A 25358-nucleotide genomic window follows, 5' to 3' on the forward strand; every position below is an offset into this window, starting at 1 on the left:
AATTATACTTACAGAAAAATGTTTAGCCCATTTAAAGGCATGCAAATCTTAACTTAAAAATAATTTGGATCTAATGTTCTAAACGTTTAACATATAATGGGGAAAATGAGTAAAGATTGTAAACTAGCGACATTCCGCGAGTATAAAATCAAACGTGCGCGGGACGTTTTCACTGTTTTTGGACACATGCAATAATAGCTGAATGAGGATTCTGTATGGTTTGTTCTATGGTTTAAGTCTATTTGTCGCTAGAAATTATGTCAAACCGCATTGAATCTGTGAGTTACTAAGAATGCACTCTCACTGCGGTTGGCCTTATTAGCTCAGTGGTATTGTAGTACCTAAATTCAATTGTTGCCGATCTATCTTTGATGAAAATTATGTTATTTCGCATAGCGTTAAGGAAGCGGTGATAGCCCAGTGGGACTTACTTCACTTCCCTTTCGGGGGTTCGAGTTTGAATCCCAGCACGCACTTCTAACTTTTCTAAGTACAAAGTAAAGCAGCAACAGCATTTTGCAAACACTAGCTGGAAAGCTAAATAACCCGTTCTGGAGGCACTGGGTGAGTTTACATACACACCCGGAGCATTTTTTTTTTTTTCGACCGTTGTTGTTCCGATAGTCGTTTCAGTCAATGGTCTTCTCGCGAAAAGCTTTGACCAACATCTCAAGAAGCTTTCGCTTGGTTGTTGGATCAAGGGTCGGATACAGAAGGCAGTAGTCCTTGAAACGGCGCGTATTGTGAGGAGGTTTCTCACTCTGGAGCCCTGACCACCTGTTGCTTGGGCATTCAAAAGCCCCGCAAGCAGAGGGTGGAAGTAAAAGGATAGCAAAAGTGGTATATCAATATCATTATTCATTGTAATTTTTTGTTTTTTTTATTTTTTTATTTTGTCTTTTTAGATTTATATTTATGACATGCCAATAGAATCAATTCATACAGTCATTTTAATTTTTAATTCGATATTGTAACTAATACTAATTGTTGTTTTAAATGTATTAATATGGGCTTTGCCTGAAATAAAGAGATTATTATAAGTTATGTGCTTTCTAAGTTATGAAGGAAGACATCGTGAGGAAACCTGTATGCCTGAGAGTTCTTTATAATCCACTTATCTGCACTTGGCCAGCGTAATGGACTCACTGTTGGAGGTGACCCGGGTCCTGTAGCGTGCCGGTAATGGGTTCATATGATGATGATAAGTTCAGAGTATTTAGATAGATAGAATATTTACATACCTATTGAACAGACGTATAAAAATATAAATAAAATAAGTCGGGGTTAGTTATTAATTACCTAAGTAAGTAATTGGAGGGTTATCCATTATTAGGTACGCCACACCCTATGCAGTAGTGTGTAACACTATTATACAAATGAGTCAATTATATTACTAGGCGTAAATGGGGGAATCAATTTGATTACTCCAGAGGTATAGATACACCAAATAGATAATTATGACTCTGTGGATGATGGGTGGTAGCACAACTACAAACACTAATTCGAATAAAAGCTCTTGATAAGATTTTTTTCCCATGCTAGAATGCATCCGCTATTCACAACCCGAACCTACCGCGTCACATCGCCCGCCCGAGCAATTACTTAGATGGCTCGGCTCATAATGGTCGTAACGTTGTTTTAAATAGTAGATAAACTTCTTAAAAATAATTAGGCTATCAACAAAAAACGCAATTTTTCAAATCCGACAGTAAAACCAATTTTTCAGATAGGTACCTATCCTACCTAAATTATTTCAAAAAGATAAATAATTAATTAATTCTTATTAGACTTTTACTAAGACTAATTACTAACAAATTGTATGTAGTCATGTGGTTTATGCTATTTTCTGATAACGCGTGCTTACTTGTTAGGGAGGACGGTAGCTATATTAAATCCACACACTTAATCGGTTTCTACGCGACATCGCACCTGAACGCTAAATCGCATAGCGGCATGTCTTTGTGGATAGGTTGGTAACTAGCCACGGCCGAAGCCGCCAGAGAAAATCATAAATTTCCGAATTGGACTCGATACTCTAACTCAAAATTACAGTGCTCGCTGTTGCTCCAGCGAGTACAGAGTTAGTTTTTACAAGAGTTTACGAGAGTTACAACTCTGTTGTAATAAGAAAGTGATCAACCTAAAACGATACTTGCAAACAGCTCCGGCGAAATCAGTTAAATTTCCAGAACTCAAAATGTAGGTAATTACCTTCCTAGATTAAAAAAATAGACGTGTGTACTATGCAAATAAAGATTTTTAATCTAAAATTTACCTACCTAGTATATATCTACTAAAACATGCCGCGTGTAACATATTATGACGTGTGACGGCCGAGTGGCGCAGTGGGCAGCGACCCTGCTTTCTGAGTCCAAGGCCGTGGGTTCGATTCCCACAACATGAATGTTTTTCAGTGTCTGGGTGTTTATATATATATTATAAGTATTTATGTGTATTATATTCATAAAAAAATATTCATCAGCTATCTCAGTACCCATAACACAAGCTACGCTTACTTTGGGGCTAGATGGCGATGTGTGTATTGTCGTAGTATATTTATTATTCATTTATTATTGCATAATAATTCTGATTCTGATTCGGGAAGAATCGACAGCACCAATTTTCGTAGGTACTCTGACACTGAATTTATTAAACGAATTATAAAGAATTAACCTAGAAATAAAAGCAAGGACCAGTTGTTCTATAATAACATGATAACTTAAGTATACGAGGCAGTAAAAATAATAACATACGTTTAATAAGAGACAGTTATTTTGAAGTCACAGACAGACACTCCAATTTAATTTATTTTTTGTGCGCACCTTTATTGATTTTACTAAGTATTTAGCACTACATTATTTGAAAAATATGTACATAGTAGAAACAAATTATCTGGGGTACAACATTAATTTAATTTCGCATTAGTCATTTGGTTTAAAAAAAAAACTTTAAATTTTAGGAGCATAAAAATACCATTTTAACTATATTTAATTAAATAACTAATGAAATAATTATCACAGATAGATTAATACTATTTGGTTTATATAATATTTAAAAGAATAAACTTTTAGCACTTAAGTGCCACAATCGTTATATTTTTGGCACACGCAATATATTCTATCTTTGTGTTTAATAGTGCAGTCGCCAAATCCTTTGTAGGGTGATATAATGCTAACGGAGCCAACAAGATTCATTTCTGTATCTTTATGTAGTACAGTGGCCTCATAAAAAATATTTATTGGACTCATAGAAAATGCTACAACAAAATAAAGATTCACCTTGTCTTTGTCATAGTAGAAATGAATTCTGCTTACATTTTTAAGTGAAAGATGTGCGCAACTCCAACATCGTTTCGTTTTTATATTTTTCCTCACTGACTGAATGTGCGATACAGCGAAATTAACACTCCTAATCCCCTCTGCGTCTTCGGCGTCAAGGGGATACAAATTGTGGCAACTGCACCATTTATCGTGAATGCCAACGTCCTGGCAAGTGCGATTAGGGCTAATAACACTGAAAATACTTTGGTGTTTGGGAATAGAAGTGTCTTTTTCTACATCGCATTGGGATGCATCGCATTGGGATAATTCATTTATTTCTAAAAGCGTTTTATACAAATCGTATGGAGTGATCAATCGGAATTGGTTTTTAATTAATGCCTTCAGTTTACTGGGGTGATTCATTTTGAATTTTCGAGGTGGCCAGATATAAAGTAATGGCATACGATCATCGTAGTATGATTCTACTAGAAGGCGATTTTCACCAAACCGAATTCCATGATCGCTCAGAAATATGATGAACGTTTTGTCGAATGCCCTCGAATAGGTGAGACGGCTTAAAAAGCTCTCAAACATTTGGTCTGCATCTTCTGGATGGTTGTTCATGTTGTGGCTGAAAGAGTTCATCCAGAAAAAACCAAAGAAAGGATCGTCTCGGTATGTCAAAACGAAATTCATTGCGTAGTCCAGTAGCTGCTGACCGGCTGAGATCTTTCCAGCGCAAAGTAATGAATGATTGTTTATTTCGTTTTCCTCTTTTAAGAAAAACGGTCTTATGTAGTGATCTGTAGGAGATTGCCGGTATATAAAGTCCTTACTAAAAATATCAGGAAGCCGCAAATGATCTTCTCCATATGCAGTTACGTAACCAGAGCTTTTGAAGATAGACCAAATCAGCTTGTCGTTGCATTGGTCCATCCTTCCTGAGCACGATTTCACAATAGTCGATATGTTCAGACCCGTTAAAGAAGCCATCAAATTAGGGAAGGTATTGTCACCTACCTGCAATTTATAATTTATTAATAATAACGAATATAGTTTAATAATCGTTATTTGCAATAAACTATTGCATAGGTATAATTTAATCAAATTTTTTTCACGGATTTAAATACCTTATGATATCCTCTGTAGTTTGGCCAAAATTTGCTATCCACGAACTTCGCCGTTTTAGACATTGTCTGAGCAAAACGAGATAAAGACATTGAATCCATTCCTAAGAGTAACACATTATACTTTGTCCCGCATCTTGTCTCGTTTCTTAATTTAATTCTTTTACAAAATGCATATACGTCATCATATATACGGTGTGTTTGATTCCTCGCCGTATTTTCAAAACATTGAACATTAATAAAATCTTGTTCCAAGACTATTGTTTCTTTGTGTTGCAAGTTTTTACATTTTGAGAACCTGAAACAGATGCTCACATCAGTTGAGAGCTTTGAATTAAGAATAAGCGATTGTTTATTAAATCTGACCCAAATGTCAACCTAACCTACTGGAAAATGTACGAGTTTCTACTGACCGGCGCGGGTGGTATAATTATTACATATTCTCTGGTCGGAGGATGCAGGCTATCTAACTATCGAGAGCTTACAAAAACTTCAATTCATCGGTGTAGTAACAAGGAAAAGATTTAGACAAAAATAGTTTTGGCATCCCTTAGATGGGACGGTGAACAGTGCTAAGAATCCCCACGAGACGACATTAAAACAATATGGAGTTGATCTGCGATGGATCTAAAAATGGATATCGCGGACATATTTTATTATTAGTTTTGACATTTCATACGACTTCCTTCTGAAGAACTCTGTATTTAGATTACCAATATGTTTAAACTTTTCAAATTCAAATTCAAAATTCATTTATTTCAAGTAGGCCATAAGCACTTTTGAAACGTGAAGTCTGTCTGTTTGTAGTGACTCTACCAGCTATCACGCAGAAATGATCTCTAATAAAAAGTAAGTAAGAAAGTAATATTTGCATTCATGTATGTTTATATTAACTATAACTAAAGATGAGTGAGGACAGTTTTTAAGTGAACTTTTGTATGGGACTGTGTATCTATTTTTATTAGTGATCGATGGTACGTAAGAATAATTTACCCAGTGCGTCTCAGAATATGAATATGTACAAATGAGTGTTATGAGGTGATAATACCATTAGAAAAAATATATTGTTATATAAATATTTTATTGCAAATAGAAATATCTATAGGTATAGGATCGAACCCCAAAACTAGTATGAAAATTCCGCATTAATGTTGTTTATTCGAATTGGTGTGCCGCGTGGTGACGGCAAATGAAAATACATTGGGAATTCAACGGAAAACCTGCAGTAAAGTCCTCTGTACTACTACTACCGTCTACTGCTATCCCAAATCCATATGCCCAGCGTGATTACTGTGATTATTGGCAAACCCTCACGTTCTAAACTATCCTTTTGAATTCCATTAGTTTAACTCACCGAAGCGTTCTATGTTCAAAGCCAGGTCTTGTCGATCTTTGGAAGAATCTATAACAACAGTGGTAACTTTTGCTTCTTCTAAGATATTTCCTTAAGGCTTTCTCATTTATAACCGCACGCAATTTATCCACACCTTCTCTTTCAAAATAAATTGCACGATATCCACAAAAACCGCTCTTTCTTTTATTTTGTTTTTTTTTGTAATTAACCACTGCATGTGGGATACGACAACCTGGAGTGTTTATCGTATATTTAACTGAAATAAAAAGGAAAAGGTTTAATACCTATCAAATACTTACCAACTAATTTAAGGAGTTCTTGCCCAATTTGCGTAGCCTGCCTCGATCTTTGTATCCGTAGGTATCGGTACAAAATGTATGTGCTTCTTAAACTTGAACACATAGTTTTATGAACCACGAGGCGGAAGGACATCCTCAAAAGAGACAGGGAGTTAGTTGTATGTTTGATCTACGTGATCAAATCAGAAATATGTGATCCGTAGAAAATCCAATTGACATAGATCATAGAGTTCCGAGGCTGAAGTAGCACTAGAGTGGGGCCCTTTGCTTAGAGCACTGATAGACTGATAGATAGCATCGGGATACTTTGGATGGACCCCAAAAAGAGGTCCACAGAAAACATAAAACTTGTTCCACGTAGTCGCTGGATTAAAATAGACAGCAAAAACCGTGGAGTTATGGAAATTCTGGAAAATACTTATGTCCAGAAGTGAACGTCCACCTGTTGACATGATGGTGTTTCCAAAGGCGCCATATTTGCGCGCTGTCGGCGCGTGGATACTTTGCCGTATACGTAGTAATTTAGGACAGACTCAATTGTATACAAAAGTTTTTATTGCGACTCGCTTATCTACTGTTTATTGACAACCTACTTGGTGGCAGAAATGAAATATAATATACCTACAAAAAAAAAACTATGCAGGTCATAACATTTTACAATACATGATACTTTATGGGAGAAGCTGAATTTACTGGCATTGCTTATTAGTATGCAACTAATATAGGTACCTACATATCTTATTTTAAAATTTACTAAAAACTTTCTTTATGTAGTACTAATTAAAAAAATACCTCGTCTAGTCTCCTCGAATTCAAGCGAAAGGTCCTGATCATGGAGCCGTATGTCTTTATAAATCTCATCTAATGGTATGTGCCTCATGGGAGTGTCAAAATTCCGTTTCGTGCTTGATGGGAGTTGTTGATATATTTTGTTTGTATTGTGATGATTCCGTGCAAATGAGAAATGGTATAGGTGGTATATAATTAACACAAAAATCGATAAACTAACTGTTACCATCCATAATGTTATTTTTACTGCATTCATGTTCAATTTGCGTCTTAAACTCTTCAATCTGAAAATAGAAAAAGCCTGTTATGATAATAATGCATTAAAGAAACGTTTATTCTCCTTCCTTCTTCTTTTTAGCTTCATTTTCGGTTTGAGTGCCTTTCTAAGAGCAAGCCAAGAGCGTATAGGTCATTGCTTCATTGCCCATTATTGCTTTACATCAGACTTTACTGTTGACAAGCGCATACCTAATTGTTATCTCAGCAGCAAGAAACACAGCACCTCTCTTGTCAAAAATCAATCAATAGTATTACCAGCTAATTTTACTCGGCCCTATAAATGTCTAACCTAGTTACCTGACACAAACAGGCATAATAAATTAATTACAATATATACATATTTTCGCATTTCTTAAAAAATCATAGAATGTTCAATTATAGTAGGTGGTGTATATTATTGTACCCTTTTGCCAATTAAAAACTAAAGCTAGATTCCAAATATAACAAATTTTCCCAAAGAAGCATAATCGGCTAGTTATTTTTTTTTTGTATGACCTGGTCTTAAAGGAAAAAAATCTATTTAACATTTAAGATATTATTCTTATTTCATAAATAGAATTTTCAATGGGCTTACGTTTGATACATACATTTATATTGAAAACATCACTGATAGTATGATATTTAATGCATCGAAGAAACATATTACCTAATAACACGCCTTGGTCCGTGGATAGTCAATTATTATAATTGTTAACACGCATTAACTGACAGATTAAATCACGAAGTAACCTTAGGAAACCACGAACTTTGAAGGTTAAGAATACTCCAGTAAGTATTAACCTACCTATCTAATAAAAAATTAAGACTGAGCTAAGTACATCACTAACCTTGTTATGAGAGTTAGGACACATTTTGTTATTGCGATTTCAAACTGAGTCGTCTGGTTACGTCTTTCCAAAGAAGACATGAATTTTATATGTTAGCGGAATTTACCTACCTACTCAAGAACCGTGGTTGGGTTACGAGCGATGTACCTATTGTATACCAAGTAAAAATAAATTGTTATGTTTTGACAAACAATGTTTCTTGGTTGTTTACAAATGCTGTGGCATTCATTAAATTGCATGGTAAACAATTCATCTCGCAAGGTACCTGGTAGCGCAGGTGATGCTGGATAAACTGACGGTTAAATTAAAGTATTATTTATGGAGTGAAATCAGGAGAACATAATTCAGGAAAAAGTAATTTAGTGTGACGTCTTTCTCAGTGACTTGGCCTGAGGGCATCGAGTATCGTCAGATCAGGAACCTCTTTTTATTTATAGTTTTTTTTTATATTTATGTACTTTAAGACTGGCAATTACCTAAAGAGTTTTTTTTGGTATAGTATTTATTACTAGGTTTATTAATTTATCTGGAATATCTAAAAAATATTTATGGTCAGCTCAATCTTAATTCAAATTATACAATTCTTAACTGAAAAGTGTCATCATCATCATCAGGCCCGTAGTCCACCACGCTGGCCCAGTGCGGTTTGGTGGACTCTACACACCCTTAAAAACATAGAGAACTCTCAGGCATGCAGGTTTCCTCACAATGTTTTCCTTCACTTTTGAAGCAAGTGATATTTTAATTGTTTAAAACGCACATAACTTAAAAAAGTTAGAGGTGCGCGCTGGGATCGAACTGGGCTCCCCGAAAGTGAAGCCGAAGTCCTACCCACTGGGCTATCACAGCTTTCGCTGAAAAGTGCACTATTTAGAAAAATCTATAAATTGTAGGGGGCTGGGATGGATGGACGAGTTGGATGAGAAAACCTGCACCATTATTTGTCTACTTACCCAGTTTATCAGTTCTATAATATAGTAAAAACTTACGAAATACGAACCATTTATAATCTATTTATTCAGTTCTGTAATCATGTAAAATAGATAGGTAGGTAATGATTAAGGGGGTTTTGCATTTATTTGAACCTCGTAAAATTACAACCTGTTAGTCATGCGTACCATTGTCTAGTTAGTTTGTGCATTTAAAATATATATCTGATATCATTGTCCTAATCAGAGGATAGATAATAAACTCACTAACATAGTTTTTGGTTATTTAAGTGTTAAATTGTGTAACAAACCATGTAGTTATAGGAAATTACAAAACATCGTATACATTTTAGTAAGGGGAGTTTAAATATCGATATGGAACCCTTAACAGATATTTTTATCCCGAAATACGTTAGTGTGGAAAAGTGTTGGACAGGGAATGATCGATTTTGTTAATTTTACACTAAAGCTCAGTCATACCTAATATGATTTTAATAAAAATCTTTTTATTGTATCTTCAGTTTGAAGTTATTTGGAGATTAATGGAGATAGAGGAAAAAACTTCTCAGCACGCAGCTACAACCCACTCACTTAAGACTTAATGGTAATCTTAAATACCAACACAACTACTAAGACTTTAAAAAAAATGAAAGGAATTTTCTTGTTTTACTTTCTGTATACGATTCAACTAAGAGTATCATTTTTACGGCGTAGTTAAGTATTTAATAATTATTTTTTTGGAGATTAATTATCCTTTCAATCCTTCTTCTTTATTCTGATCTGAATTACGAACTGGCTGGTTACAGAACCGAACGGCTTGGCGTTCCGATACGAAACCGCTTAGAACCCGATCTTAGGTGCCGTACTCCTACTAGGTTAGCCCGTTACCATGTTGGACCACACAATCATTTACCACCAGGTAAGATTGCATTCACGGCTTAACTACTACAGTAGTATAAAAAAAAAAAAAAAAAAAGCTTCGCAGACCAAACATTTAAACACTACCTACCTGCTAAGAATAATTGTAGTTTCTTGAGCCTCTCTGAAATGGAGACCAATGTTTTATCTCATCATCATCATCTTTTATCGAGCACTGGCTTAATCAACAAAGTAAATGCACTGGAGTTTTGGCTCTACCTAGTTTTGTTACACAAAATGAACTCTCTTAGATGTTTTACTCACTTACTGTTTTACCGATATTTCATTTACTTAAGTAGGTATATTTATTCTGTTTATTGATTCCGGAACAAATGTTTTGACGAATGTAAATATCACGGGGCGAGACGGTACAATAAGAGTTTTCTGGAATTGACATCACAAACACCCTACTACGCATGCTCGCAATAGAGTTATCAATATCCACGCCAGGCTCAATGCAAGGGCTACATGGCACTGTAAATTTGTGAATATAAGGGTAGGTGCAACAAATTGCACTGAAAAATCTTGCTCTAGCTAGAAAAGCTCGGCAAATTACACATTCTTAGTAGGTTGGTAGTAACTGGTGAGGTATCATTATTTAAGTTTTTTTTTAATTCTAGCACACGTCAAAGTTTGGCTGCAATCCAACACTTTGGTTTCTACGCGACATCGTACTGGAAAGCACGGCGCGGCGGTGGGTAGCAACGGCCGAAGCGTCCCACCAGACCAGAGCAGAAAAAATTTAATATTTATAAATTTCCAAATTGCTCCTGCCGGAATCGAACCCTTTATCATTGTTTAATATTAAATTCAACTCTTTTGTTTATCTTCTTTTTTTTTATTCGGCTACAAGTTAGCCCTTGACTGAAAACCAACTGCGTATCGTGTTAACCTGTTAGGGAGTACCGAGTATGGTAGGCCTTATTGGTTTCTAAGCGACATCGCACCGGAACACTAAATAGCTTAGCGGGACGTCTTTTCCGGTAGGGTGGTAACTAGCCACGGCCAAAGCCTCCCACCAGAGGTCAACGTTTTTATGAAGTTTTTATAGAATTTCGTAAAAATGTTTTTCCTCGCCTTTGCTAGTTCTGTTATGTTGCTGTAAGTAGGTACCCCTTCTCAAATGAAGGATTCCTTGTCAAAAGAATTGTTTTCGTTAGGTATTATTTATTACAAAATAAAGAAATGTTCCCGGGAAAAGTATTCCACGGCCATCTCCAAGATGAATGATGCAAACTTTCTCTATACATTATTTCAACAAGATAATCTAAGCATTCAAGCTATGCATAAGTACATTTTTTATTTAATCCGTTTTATATTTTTTATAAAAGTTCTGGGATAAATATTAACCTACGTCCATCTCCAGGATGCAAGCTACATGTGTGCTAAATTTCATCAAGATCTGTTCAGCTGTTGAGTCGGACATAGGTAACAAACAAACATACACATATAATATTGACTTAGACGCATCTATAATATTAGTATGGATACAAAAAGTTAAAGAGCGTGACTTGAAGCCGCCAATGCATATACTGAGGTAAAATGGGCAGTGGAGCGCCGGGCGTGGTCAGGAGTGTCCGTGTTCGGGTTGTGGTTGACGAGTGGCATGCAGACAGTGGCTTGCACAGGGTTTTTCACCAGGGTATGCATAAAGAAGGAAGATGCCATAAAATGTAAAAATCCTCGCATTTATGTGTTATACAAACATTTTAGGGTAGGCAGAGCTTTTGTGCATGTATGCAGTGCACGCCACTGCATACAGACGAATGACAAAAGAGGTTTGGTACCATCTGCGTAAGTTTTGTGGGTGATATCAACCACGCACAACGATTTATATTAAAACCAACCACAATTTGTCGTCCGTCTGATCACGCCATTTTATACTCGTTTAGTATCTATTATGAACTTCCAGTTTTTTGGTTCTGAAGTCTGAACTAACTAATCAACCGCTAGATTAAGGTTTATTTCAGACTTAAGAATATTGGCTGTTGATTAATGGGATCGTTAAAAGATACTATTTCTTATGGTTTAAATAATTCATTTATTTTTAAATATATTTATTTATTCACATTCACACACACACGAATTATATTACAATAAATTAAACGCGACATTTCACACAGGTCTTAGCTCTACTAAGGTTTTCTAAAGAAAAAAAAATACCTTTTAATAATTTACTGGGTTAAGACTACTTTTTTTAAACAACTATCTCTAGCATTTAGGTAGTAATCGCGACAATGGCAAATGAATGCTTTGTGATTGGTTGACAGCAAAATGACCCTACTCTACTATTGGTTACAATAACTTTGTTGGTCTAGTGGTTATCCTATTCGACAATGATTAGTATTGGGTTTTTCTATCAAGATATTATGAGTACTAGTCCGGAGTTTGCCAATTGGCGGTGATACACCCCCGTGCCTCGGAGAGCACGTTAAGCGCTGGACCGACATCCAACGCCTGATCTGCCGTCTCATTGGACTAAGAGGGAAGTTTGAGTGCACCTTTGTTGTGCACTATAATCCCCCAGCCCCCTAGTTGGAAAATCTTTCTGGAGATTGACCACCCTAGCTAAAATCTTTCAGGAAACCTGTTTGTTATTTTATGTAAAACAACAACAATAGCGATTATCGCAATATGCTAACCACAAGTTTCAAAATGGACTACTAGCTGCAAGTAACTAGAAAAGTTAGCTTAGCTTGCCCTGTTATTTAACAAAATCAAGATTTTATGTAGGTATAATTAATTAAATTAACAAAATCACAATCTTACGTAAATTTAATCTATTGAACATTCTGATTATTTATCTGTGCCAATTATTTACGTTAATATTTGTTCACAAAAAAAAAATGGTAAGTATAATCATACGATACTAAAATGTCACTCGTTGCGATACGCAAATTAGAATTTATTGATACATACCTACCATAGGATTACTGGCGTATGACGTCACAAATATTATTCTATCTCTGGCTAAGCAGCCATGTCAAGACAAAATAATTAGTTGTAGAATTTCAATTTAGTTTCCGATGTAAGTTATAATATTTTGAAACCGATTTTATTAGAAAATACCCAGTAGAACATACTATTCAAAATTATTGGTTGAATTGTAGCTAAGATACAAAATAGAATTAAGCAAATTATATCCTCTTATCCATACAATGCAATGCTAGAAAAAGCGTTGTCTTCAGCATTCAGCTGCATTCACAATTACGGTCGAGAGTGCTCCATGTTTTATAAAAATACAGTTTTTCACAAGTAGTTAGCTATAAGAGGTCTTATCTCTTATTGCTTTAGCAGGTGCCACGGATAAAGGTACCAATTCCTACTTACTTAACTAAAGTTAAACTAAGTAAATCTCTTTTTAGGCGATTTTTCGTATGAAAAAAAAAGTTGATTATGTATGTACAGCTAGTTACCTTCATAACGTAGTTTTCATTTAACTTAAGTAACTATGTATCTCCTATTTAATCTTTGTAGATATAAAACGACCGGAAATAAATAAATAAGGGCAAATTTTGAACAGGAAACCAACGATTTAACTTGATTTTAATGATATCAATACATTTCCCACTTGTATTTAGAAATATTTATTGGTTTTTCTACTCATACCTATATCTAATTAGAGTCAGGAAAATGTTTATTCCAGGAAATATATTATGTACAGGAGAATAAAGGTTAATCAACTTGTGAATTAGATAGCTAGATACCCATATTTTAAATGCAAGAAAATAATGTAAGCATATAGATACGAATACTAAGATACATACTACATTTATGTAAAACCTCAAACTTGTTTATAGCAAGGTACCTTATAAAGATAAAAAAATACATCTAGGGACTTTTTTTAATAGATATTTCCAAATGTAATTATTGTAGTTCAATGTCCGTACTCAGTCTTTATGTCCTAAATAATTACTAAAAGCCAGTTCAAGGTACTTGGGCTTGCTTTAAATCTATATACAGGATGGACATATATCTTGGGGGTGGGCTGTAATGCAAAAAATTAAACTAAGTAATAAATGCTAAGAAACTTATGATAGGAAAAATAGATTTTTCATCGTATTCACAGCGAATCGCTAAGGCCGTATCGCCGCATCCGACTTGAGTCCTTAGCGGAGTTCAAGTTTACCGGGCGTACGACCAATCACAAAACGCGCTATAGCAGGAGCCTTGTGATTGGTTGCACGCCGGACGCAAACTCGAACGCTGCTAAGAAAACGTAAACACCTAAGATTTAGTTCACTACTTTAGTTGTTCTTATCTAGCTAATGGAAAATACTGCAGTAGATAGAAGCTACTATAAAATTATATAAATATATTATAATATCAATTGCGATTTGAAATTCAATTTTATAGCTAACTTTTTACAATATTTTTGAAGTTTTCAATTGGTATTATCAGAAATAGTGAATCTAATAGATTGAAAACTAAATACCCTACTTGCAAATGTGTAAGGTTATGGTTTCCCAGAGATACACAAAAATTTGGGAACACACACAAATCTGAGATAAAAACTGTTAATATTCCCAGCATAGTATTGGTCGAAAATTTCCCAATGAAAACCGGAAATTTTTGTCACCTAGGTTTTAACGGTGTAAAATTAATATATACATGATCTGATATATTACCAGATCATCTATATATTTAGTGTGTTCCCAAAATATAACATATATTTAAATAGTGCGTACATTTTCCGATCACGAGTCGGTGTTAAGTCTTAAACTTTTAAATATAATAGTAAGTTATAATTTATTCTTGGCAGATGACAAGCTTTCCACGTGGGCATTATTAGATTGGCTGTTAGATCCGTATGGGTATTACGCAGTCGCATATTTTAAAGATCTCAAGGCAGCATAGGAGCGGATGGACATCCTGAAAAAGAAAATAACGAGTATAGTTTCTTAAATATAGTTTAACGGGTATATACCACGATAATATTTTTTGATTTGTCAATATTTCCACTTTCCACTTTTTTATCGGCTTCGTACGCTCAGGTTGCCTTTAAAAGATCACTTTTAGTGATACGGCCGCCTTTGCACCCTAGCACTAAGTACTATTATTGTTTTCCTTGTATTTTTCCTATTGTGTTGTGTTGCAATAAAGTTTTTCTATTCTATTCTATTCTATTTCGACCCAGTTGCATGGATCGTAATATCCACGATCCTAATATTTAAGAAATGTTCATTAACCACGAAAATCTTTGTTTAAAATCTTTAATGAGTATAGTTTATCATCATCGTATAGTGTAACTTTTCATTCGTTTGAAAGTCGTTCAGAGGTCTAGTTGGGAACCAACACGCCTGTTCAAATGTTAGCGACTTCTATTGTAGAGAAGCATCTGGTTAAATACGTCCTAAATACTTCAAGTGGACATAAATTGTTAAATTTTACCAACTTTACCGTTATTTGGTCAAAGCTTTTCGAAGTAGGTACGGTATTGTATATTGTATTAGAAATTTACAACTTAGACAATATTCCATACCTAAATAATGCAAATATTTTCCCACAGCCACTCTACCACTCTCGCCTTGAAACCGATTAGGGGTGTGCCGTAGGTCGTGTACTCCGTTATAGGTTAGCCCGCTACAATCTTAGACTGCATGATCATTTACTACCAGCTGAGATTGCAGTCAAGGGCTAACTTGTAGGGGAATAACAAAAAAAAACCTCACAGTGGTGAAAGCATCTGCATGCTTTAGTAGAGGCGGTTATTTTATTATGAATATTAAGCTTAATTTGTTATACTCCGCGAAAAGCAGGAGAATCTTTGTGGTGTTTATAATTTCTTCAATCCTTATACTCCACACCAAAAATATCTTGGGCAATGTACCCTCTACGCACGTTTCGCTCCGAAACCGGAGCATCCTCAGGAGATGTTGACTTTACAATGAATAATTGTTAAGATCATAACAATGGATATTCGCAAAGTAACGCCTGCTTCTGTCCACTAGTGGTTGTTTTAAGCAATTATCGTCATAAACCCAATACCGGCACAGTACAGGACTCTCAGAATAAGAGGGGTTTAGGCCGTAATCCAAAACACTGGCACACTGCGGGTTGGTGGTCTAGTGAAAGAAATCGGACTTACTGCAGACAGAGCATGCGATCTCGTCGCTATTGTCGCCACATCCGTCACGCCCCGAGCAAGCTACGGCTGTGCTGCGGCATCGGCCGTTCCCACATCTTAGTGGGCAGAAGTCCGCCGCTCTCCACCTATAAATGAATATTTACTGTGTTAACCAGTTAACCAAGCATAGGGTTTTTGATCAAAGTTTGTGTTAATAAACGTTAGCTTATAGAAAAGTACCATTATAGTATTAAGGATTTCGTCAACGATAAAAATGCTTGGGTGTAAATGCCTCTAACCAGGTTGCTTCTTTAATAGTTTTAAATGACAATGTGTGATGGTGATAGCAAAAAAAAACAACCGGCTAAGTTTGTCATCAAATCACTTCTATGTTATATTTTACATATAATGTACACATCAAAAGTGCCATATATGTTCCTATTTAAATAAAAAAATATTTTACTTGACTTTGATCTGGGTATGCATGAAAAAAAATTGGTAACGTGATATTTTATGTTACCCACATGAGTTACTGTTTATATTTTTTTGTCATAGGTAAATCTATCTAACAATTTCTTGTATGATATAGGTACCGTTTAAAATATAAAACTAGAATAAACAATCGAAATATTATGAAGGTTGCGTATTGTAGTTCTAAGCCATGACAAGGGACTTGACGGGCATTTAATTTGCATAGAAGTATAAACGATTTTAACCAATTTCATGTTTTATTTTCACTGTTTATTCTATTTTTAAAACCTCAAATAGTATATCTACCTGAGGGTGAGAGAGGCGCTGAGGGCAGGGTATGCACTGATTTTACGTATCTACGTAATGCACGACACTGGTGCTAACCCTATGTACGTACGCGATAGAAGTTGTCCGTGAATATAATGTTAAAATATAAGTGTACCTATAGGTAAACTTATAACTATCAAAAGCTAATTTTCATATCCATTAAAATGAAAATCTTGTCAAATGCATTTGTTTTTAGTGCATTTTTGTGTTGTGATGGCATGACGGGGTCATATCTACCTACTTCCGGTAATTTTAACATGAATCGTTGAAAAGGTGATTGCAGTTTTATCTTAAGCTTATAACATGTATGTAAAACAATTATATTGCATTAATCAACCAGATTAATATAAATGTAAATACCTAATGGCTAATGAGATTTTTAAAGAAAACTGTTTTTATGTGCTATGTAGATTTACTGCATAGATAATTGTATCAAACTGTTAGATTAATTGCGAATGAGTAAAAAAAAAATACTGTGGAATTTATTTACACACGGCAGAACTATTAGGATAAATGTAAGGTTTATTATTTAGTTTCCATGGTAACTAGAATAGTTAAAAAATGCATAATGTTTTCTATCTCACTCTGTGTTTATTTATGTGTTTATTTCTGCTATGTAGATTTACTGCATAGATAATTGTATCAAACTGTTAGATTAATTGCGAATGAGTAAAAAAAAAATACTGTGGAATTTATTTACACACGGCAGAACTATTAGGATAAATGTAAGGTTTATTATTTAGTTTCCATGGTAACTAGAATAGTTAAAAAATGCATAATGTTTTCTATCTCACTCTGTGTTTATTTATGTGTTTATTTCTTTATCTAGATATTATTCGGTTTCCTTGGTAACTTAAATACGAAACGAAATGTGTAATGTATTCTATCTCATACATGTGCCGTCTATAAATCTGTCTCTATCTTGATCGTGAAACATTGCGTTACATCGAGTTTTTAAAATCACATTGGTTCTAATTTCCCTTCAATAATTATAAAAACACATGTGTTCTATCTCATTCTCTCGCCGGCTGAATCCTACATATTTTTATATTTGTGTCTCTTACCTGTCGTTTTTTCCGTTGCATCCGTTTTGAAATCAGAACAATTCTAAAGAAGTTTCACTTCAAAAATGGAATTTCTGAATTTCGTCTTGTCCAGTTAGGTGAGAGGCCGATTGATAGATAAGTAACCGTTGTCTATCGACAAAGACGTGCCAGCGCGCGATTTAGCGTTTTGGTTGTTTGCCACGAAGATACAGATTAGTGATATGGGCTTAATATAACTGCCATATCCCTAACAGGTTACCCCGCTACCAGTGGCGTGCACTGGGTTTCTTACCAGGGTATGCATACAGCAGGAAAATAGCATAAAAAGGCTAAAATTCTCCTCTTATACGAGTTATTTATCAATTTTAGAGCAGCCAGTGCTTTTTTGCATGTATTAATTGCACGCCACTGCCCGCTACCTTCTTAGACTGCATCACAACTCACTGCGAGGCTAGATTGTAATCAAGGGGTTACTTGAAGTGAAATGCAAAAAGAAAACCATCTGTAATGCATCTATAATAACATTTAGTTGTAATATGATTGGTAACAGTAATTTACCTTGATTGCTCATTGCAGAGGTGCGGCGGCTCGTCTGAGGCGTCCTTGCAAGAGATGATAGCATTGCAAAACTCGTACTCCGGCAGGCACTCGCCCGACCCGCAGCGGAATGTGTGTCGCGGGCAACTGGAAAAACACGACCGTACTGTTATACAACGCACAAAACTACGTAGGCGACCTGTTGTGCCTTCTTGGAATCTATTACACGCATTTTCTTGAGTTTTTCGCTCTTGGACTGCGTGTTAATGCGCGACCGGATTACCCACGCGGGAAACATTTATGGAATCCGGTATGCAGCTATAAAATTTAGAATAGCTGTTTACGAAAATGGAAATAAAAATATATATACCTTGGGGCTAGATGGCGATGTGTGTATTGTCGTAGTATATATATAAGGTAAACGTAGCTTGTGTTATGGGTACTAAGATGACTAATGAATATTTTGATGTATGTACATAAATATACAGATAAACACCCAGGCACTGAAAAACATTCATGTTCATCGCACGAACATGTTCCAGTTGTGGGAATCGAACCCACGGCCATGGACTCAGAAAGCAGGGTCGCTGCTCACTGCGCCCGTCGAAATACATATGAAAATAAGGTTGCAAAAACACAAATGCATAAAATAAGGTAACTTGGTAAGGTATTAAACATAATAAACACCTGGCGCGAAAAACTGAAAAGCAACCGAACTGAATTTTAGAGGGTTTTCACTGATGGACAGAGTTCAGAGATTCATGTGGAGATTTAGTGTCTAATTTATTATGGTTTTCACAAAATCGGCTAACATATAATTGTTGTTGTTAAACCGCTGTAGCCAAGCGACATGCGACCGAGATATTTTGAACTCCCTGCAAAAGACCCATGTCCAGCGATTGGTTGACCTGATGATGATGAATATAGTGATGATGGTGATGAACCAAATATACCTATGGTGATCCATCAAATCTAAGTATATATTAGTATTTCCTTTCTCGGCCCCCATGGGAACCCTATTTCAATCATTGCTAGGATCACACATGGTTATCCGGGTTAACCTTTAAGAAATACGACAAAGTTATGCTATCGACAGCGGTATGTCTTGGGATTTTTCCGAGTTGGTAGGCGTTGGGACATTAAAAGAAATGGCCAAATGTTCAATAATTTTGCAGTTTGTGCTTCAAGTCAGAATCTCATAGCCAGTGGCGTGCACTGGGTTTCTTACTAGGGTATGCATACAGCAGAAAAATTGCATAAAATGCCCAAAATCCTGCTCCTATACCACCTATATATCAATTTTAGGGTATGCAGTGCTTTTGAGCATATATGAAGTGCACGCCACTGCTCATAGCGATCTCTTCCAGGCACCCAATGGCGTAATATTTACACATAAAATTGTAAATAAATTAATGTATAAAAATATATCATCATCATCATCATCACATCAACCCATTACTGGCCCACTACAGAGCATAGGTTCAGTATCCTACAATAAGAAGGGGTCAAGGCCGTAGTCCACCACGCTGGCCCAATGCGGATTGGTGGACTCCACACACAATTCTTATTATCTCATACAATTAATATATAATAATATAATAATTTCTATTCATTTATGAATTAAATACGTATGTACAACTAAAAATTAAATTTGCGCGTTTGGTGCCCCGCAACCTTGTCAATGTGACAACTTATCGTGATCTATATCACGTCACACTTGATTCGACACCCATTTTTTGTACTGTGGTGGAAAAGCTCTATGGCTTGGGCAGGACGGGTCTTATGCAAAGGAGATATCCGAACTAAAAACTATAACGGCTACTCCCTCGGGTAATTGGTTTGACTGATCTGTTGTAACATGTGACGTTATTAGTTCATGGCCCCATATCAAAAAGCGATCTTATCGCTACTAAGCGATAAGTCAGCCTTTTGTATTCTGCTTCTATATTTATGTTTCTTTTTTTCTTGTATAATTTTTCATGTGGTGTACAAATAAAGAGTAATAATAATAATAATAATAAATCGGCTCCCAAACAGTAACGTCCTCAAACATTTGTTCAACTAATAACTTCTCCGTATGTAATTCAGGAGTAACAATATTTTCGTAGAATTTACGAGTGAAAATTATCTTACCCTCTCCTTTTAGTTGCTCGGCAGTTTCTTTCGTCTTCTCCGCCTGGGCACTGCACGGTGCCATCGCATCTGGACGCTCTGGACACGCAGGGAGACCCAGGTCCTCCACAACGGAATGCGTGCATTGGACAACGTTCACCCGTACCATCTGTAATGAAATACAAGTAAAGTATTTATTACATAGCTGCTTTTTGAAGTTATACTTCTTTTTCGCCATAAAAGTATCTTTAGTAGATTTCTCTGTGAAATAGAGTACATTTCACAGAGAAACCTTCCTGTGGATGTCGATTTATCCAATCGATAAACTAACAAAGACACAAAAGTGTTAAATAAGCTATTGGTTTACAACGTTTAATAGAATTACGATATATATACGAGTATATTTCATAAGGAATAACACTGTAAAAATTTTATATCATAAGAGGCATATTTGTTTTTCAATATAAACGAATTCAAAGCATTCTATGTGTTTACAACCCATATACAAGTGACAACCCTATTGAAGATAAAATACCGACACGTGCATAGTATCTGCGATACGCGTCGCGTATCTATTAAAATGACAGGAATTACATAAATTTTTTTTTTTTTCTTTCAGTAAAAACTATGGTTTACTCAAAAACTATTAGGTTTTCGGTTCCATAGTTAAGTCTAAGAGACAGTACATAATGTACCTCTAAAGCCTGTGAAGTATTTTTTCGTTGTATACACGTTGTATGTCGAACGATAGGTTTTAAAAACTATATACAACTATGTGTGTGTATAACGTAACGTTTTCAAATATGTCTTGTTAACCCAAAATACGAGTTTTACTTGTTGTTGATTCTCTTCATTTATTATTTTTTACCGAAAAATATTATACCTACATAATAAATAAAGTTGCGTATTTTGTTTTCAATTTTCTTTAGTCTGTATACAGTAATAATGTTCGTCAAGATGTAAGAAATCGTAAGTTATGATCAGCCTTCGAAGAGATGTTGAAAATGTTTTAATTTTAGTTAGAATTCGAGTTTGAAGTACAGATGAAGACAGATCACTTAAGATGTCGTGCAATGAAAAGGGAAAGTGCATAGATAGTTACCTCTACCAGTACCTTGGCACTTTTCGTCCGAACCATCTGGGCAGTCTTTCCGACCGTCGCAAACGAAGTACCAGCTGATGCACGCACCGGTTGAACGACACTGTTAACATTTGAATAATTATTATCAGCAATAAGTTGATGGCAAACAACAACAAAGATGATGAAATGTGTTGACTTCTTCATTGAGCCTGCATCTCGCAGAGCAAGTATCGTCGTAGTAGTAGTAGGCAAAGTAGAGGGCAAACGACATGGAGGAAGACGCCATGGTTGCGCAACATTCGTTGCCGCTTAGCGGCACGTCTTTGTCGGTAAGGTGGTAGCCGCGGCCGAAGCCTCCCCCAGACCAGACCAGAGAAAATTCAGAAATTATAAATTCCCAAATTGCCCCTGAATCGAACCCGGAACCATCAACTGTAAACCACGGCAACAAAACGCTCTGCCAGGTCTTCAAAAAACTTACTTACCTTCACTTTAAGAATGGCTTTTATTCTAAGCCTTAAAGTATATTTGCTATTCTTAAGATTATTAAAATCCCATTAGTCAAATCGCGATCATCACTCACTTGGAATGTTCCGGGCAAACATCCTCTGTTGCGCGCCGAGCAAGCCGAAGTGGAATTGGTTCGATACGCGCAATCGCATCGTTTATTCAGGCATCGCGTGTTTGGATCCACCATATGACACTGATTGTCTGTGAAACAGGGCATCCCCAGAGACGCTGGCCCCAGGTCAGACGGTGATACAGCATCGGCCCGAATACGATTTTTATCTAAAAATGAAAGTTAATCTATCAAAAAAATGAAGTAAGTAGGTAATCTATGTGAAAAATCTAAGACGTTTGCAATGTACTACTTTAACTAACTACAAAAATGGATTGTTGTTTTCTAACCTTTTAACGATGATTTTTTCTGATGACCACCTTTAGACTTACTACTGATCTGTTCTTTTGACGATCCTTTCTTGTTTGTTTTCTTTTCTACAGATGGTTGGGTAACAACCCTATAAATTGGTTGGTCATTAGCGTGCAAGTTTGCCGTCATTTCATCAACCCTTATCAATTCGTTTGGTTCACCATCTTTTCTATTCGATACAGGCAATCGTTTACTGGGTTCTGCTGTGGGGACTTTCATTACAGCTTGCATTAAAGGACTGTCCTCTTGGGTACTAAGCACGTCATTTTTACTTGTGAACATAGGTAAATTACTAGGCTTCACATCATCTTTGTCTGTTAGAGGGTTGTATTTTGTAAGGTCCACTTTCGTGTCAGATTTAGGTGGAAGCGATAATTTTAAAGGTAAGTCCTGTTTTATCAAAGTTCCTTTAGTAGATCCAACTACCGCTTCTTGTTCGACTATAACAGCCTCAGTGGCATATGATGGTACTTTTTGCGCTATACACTTATCTCCTGTTTGCTTGAACAATGGATTGCAGGAGCATCTTCCGAAAAGGTTATGGATCACGAATTCACAGTGACTTTCTTTATCCCACAAGCGACAATGTTCGTTACTATAACACACGTGACCTGGCGGTGCAGCTAGAAGGGAAAATGGTAAGTATTAGCTTGCGGTGTTAACCATTAGATGTTAGCTTAGATAACAGTAGTGAACGTATTAGCCGTGAAAATCATTAGCGTACAGTGGTTGAATGTTTCTAATTGCGGACGGCAATTTTCTTGACATTGAATAAACGACTTGTCATTGAATGCTCTAATAAACTGTTCAATGACAGCTAATATGTAGCATGGTCGATTTAAGTACGTTATGCATGGTCAACCGTCACAATATACAAAATAGGTTTGCAGGCAGTGAGCTTACAATAGTATCTGAAAAAACAATGTTATTAAATATTGCTATTTTAAATGAAGAAATGAATAAATATGGTAAGAATCCTTTATCAAAAGCGAATGCAATTTTCATTGTTTCCTGAACCAGCTATACAACCCTTTGTCCTAAACAAACTTTCATTTTACAACCCACCCTATCACATCACTCGCCCGATAGAATTAATAAAAGCAGACACCGTGTACACGACTCATATTGAAGCATCAAAAACCACTCCACTATAGTAGTGTTCCTCGAACAGTCTGTTAGTTATTTAGCTCCGTTTAGCAGTTGACAGTGATTATTTTTTTACCTTTAATGTTCGAAATATTTATCAACAAATGGGGAAAATCAGAAAGGTTTGTGAGCTAGCAACATTACGCGGGTGTGAAGCATTATGCGGCGGGGCGTTTTCACTGTTTTTGGACACAATACACTACATGCAATACAAGCTGAATGAGGGTTCTGTAAGGTCTTAATTTTGGGCTAATTACCTTCCTCATGAATTGGGTTATTAAACGCAATAAAGATTTTTCAAACTAGACTGGAAATTACAGTGCTTAGCGCGTTTAAATAAATAAAAATCAATTTAGTATGTATTTGTATACCTAATATTGTTATATATACATACCCTATTCCATAAGCCGTAGCATTATTTACATTTAGGCGACGGGAAAGCGAAAAATACATAATTGTCTTTATAAAAAGAAGTGTAAGTAATATGCTTGTTATTTGGTTTATTGTGTCACGAATGTGTGCCGTAAAAGAATTATTTTCGGTTATTGTGTGTTAATTTTTATGCAGAGTAAAACGTCACGCGAGCTTGTGTTATGCCGGATTTAGTTAATATGCGGTCCACTTAATTGAAATCGTTGAATGAATATTTTGTCTCTATGAAGAAAAAGTCAGTAGTGGTGCGTGACCTAGGTATTACCTAGAGCGCTAAGAAACAATTAATATTTGGAAACCGGGAATAATGTTTCACGAAGACTCGTGTCCATTCCTACAGTTTTGCGTAAATTGGCCTATCATTTAAAACCGTTTTTTTTTTTTTTTTTTATTAAGAAAATTTATACATTTTTGTTTCCTCTAGTAGTTGTCTAAATGATACATAAAAATTAATATACCTAGATATGACATGTGAAAAAATACGCACTATTAAAAAACGCCTAATACCTGACTGCCCGTTGTAGTTGAATGCCATCACATTGAATTGAATTAAAGCTTTAGTTAAGTAATAAAAATTAAATTAAATAATTCGAACTATTTTCCGCTGGACAACCAAAAAACCTAGCCCAATGAAGGTGCGGTAATTTACCCTTCATAACCTTAGTTAAACATACAACTATAGCGACAGGAGAGCGTCTTACTCTACAATTTTCATAATGGCGTCATCAGTGGCGTGCACAGGGTTTTTGACCAGGGTTTGCATAAAGAAGGCAGATGCCATAAAATGGAACAATCCTTCGCATTAAAGAGTTATACAAAAAAGTTAGGGTATGCAGAGCTTTTGTGCTTGTATGAAGTGTACGCCACTGGGCGTCATGGGAATTAAAGAAAGTATGTAAAAAAGTACATAGATCAACACGCGGAAAACGACTATTTAGCGGTTAATAACATCCGCATACACACACAAAAGGCACCGCATTCATTTGTCAGAACAATCACCACAATGTTCTCACACTTATAAGTTACGGATTGATCACAATTCTCATTTACAGTTAATTATATCAGATATACCTACTTACAAACATCAAATCCAAATTCAAAATTCATATGTTTCACAGAAATAGGATTCACTCATTTAAGAGAAGACGTTATTATTAAAACCAACAGGTTCAAGCAAGGACACATGGTTTAAGTGCATGAATCCTCAAATAGGATAGTTCTTAATTTAAAATTTAGATGTATCGACGGCCCATTGGCGCAGTTTGCAGCGACCCATTGGCGCAGTTTGCTTTCTGAGTCAAAGGCCGTGGGTTCGATTCCCACGACTGGAAAGTGTTTGTGTGATGAACATGAAAGTTTTTCAGTGTCTGGGTGTTTATTTGTATATTATAAGTATTTTATGTATATTATTTCTAAAAATATTCAT

At 35.7% G+C, this 25358-nt stretch overlaps 2 protein-coding genes across 2 annotated transcripts in view; both read right to left on the reverse strand.

Moving 5' to 3' along the window:
- Positions 1-3065: 3065 nt before the first annotated feature.
- On the reverse strand, positions 3066-10127 carry LOC120624680. Its single transcript, XM_039891353.1, has 5 exons — positions 9874-10127; positions 6833-7113; positions 5742-5997; positions 4391-4685; positions 3066-4280 (listed from the first exon to the last, which is right to left on the reverse strand). The coding sequence occupies exons 2-5, from the start codon at positions 7083-7085 to the stop codon at positions 3075-3077; spliced, it is 2010 nt and encodes a 669-aa protein (XP_039747287.1). The 5' UTR covers positions 7086-7113; positions 9874-10127; the 3' UTR covers positions 3066-3074.
- Positions 10128-14232: 4105 nt separating this feature from the next.
- LOC120624299 overlaps positions 14233-25358 on the reverse strand; it is a 64448-nt gene continuing 53322 nt past the window's right edge. The window contains exons 5-11 of the mRNA XM_039890764.1: positions 22333-22977; positions 22007-22212; positions 21445-21544; positions 20364-20511; positions 18252-18377; positions 15871-15995; positions 14233-14654 (exon numbers count right to left, since the gene is read on the reverse strand). Of these exons, the coding sequence (XP_039746698.1) occupies positions 14626-14654; positions 15871-15995; positions 18252-18377; positions 20364-20511; positions 21445-21544; positions 22007-22212; positions 22333-22977 (1379 nt within the window). The 3' untranslated portion in view covers positions 14233-14625. The remainder of the gene's footprint in view (positions 14655-15870; positions 15996-18251; positions 18378-20363; positions 20512-21444; positions 21545-22006; positions 22213-22332; positions 22978-25358) is intronic.

The sequence above is a fragment of the Pararge aegeria genome, chromosome 6, assembly GCF_905163445.1.
Source record: "Pararge aegeria chromosome 6, ilParAegt1.1, whole genome shotgun sequence".
Classification (NCBI taxonomy): domain Eukaryota; kingdom Metazoa; phylum Arthropoda; class Insecta; order Lepidoptera; family Nymphalidae; genus Pararge; species Pararge aegeria.

Excerpts from the sequence above, each read along its gene's own strand:
- LOC120624680 (XM_039891353.1), bottom strand. The coding sequence starts at position 7,085 with ATGAATGCAGTAAAAATAACATTATGGATGGTAACAGTTAGTTTATCG. Across the intron at positions 5,998-6,832 it reads ATTCGAGGAGACTAGACGAG|TTAAATATACGATAAACACT; the intron begins GTATTTTTTTAA and ends TTTTTATTTCAG. Across the intron at positions 4,686-5,741 it reads TTTGAACATAGAACGCTTCG|GTTCTCAAAATGTAAAAACT; the intron begins GTGAGTTAAACT and ends CATCTGTTTCAG.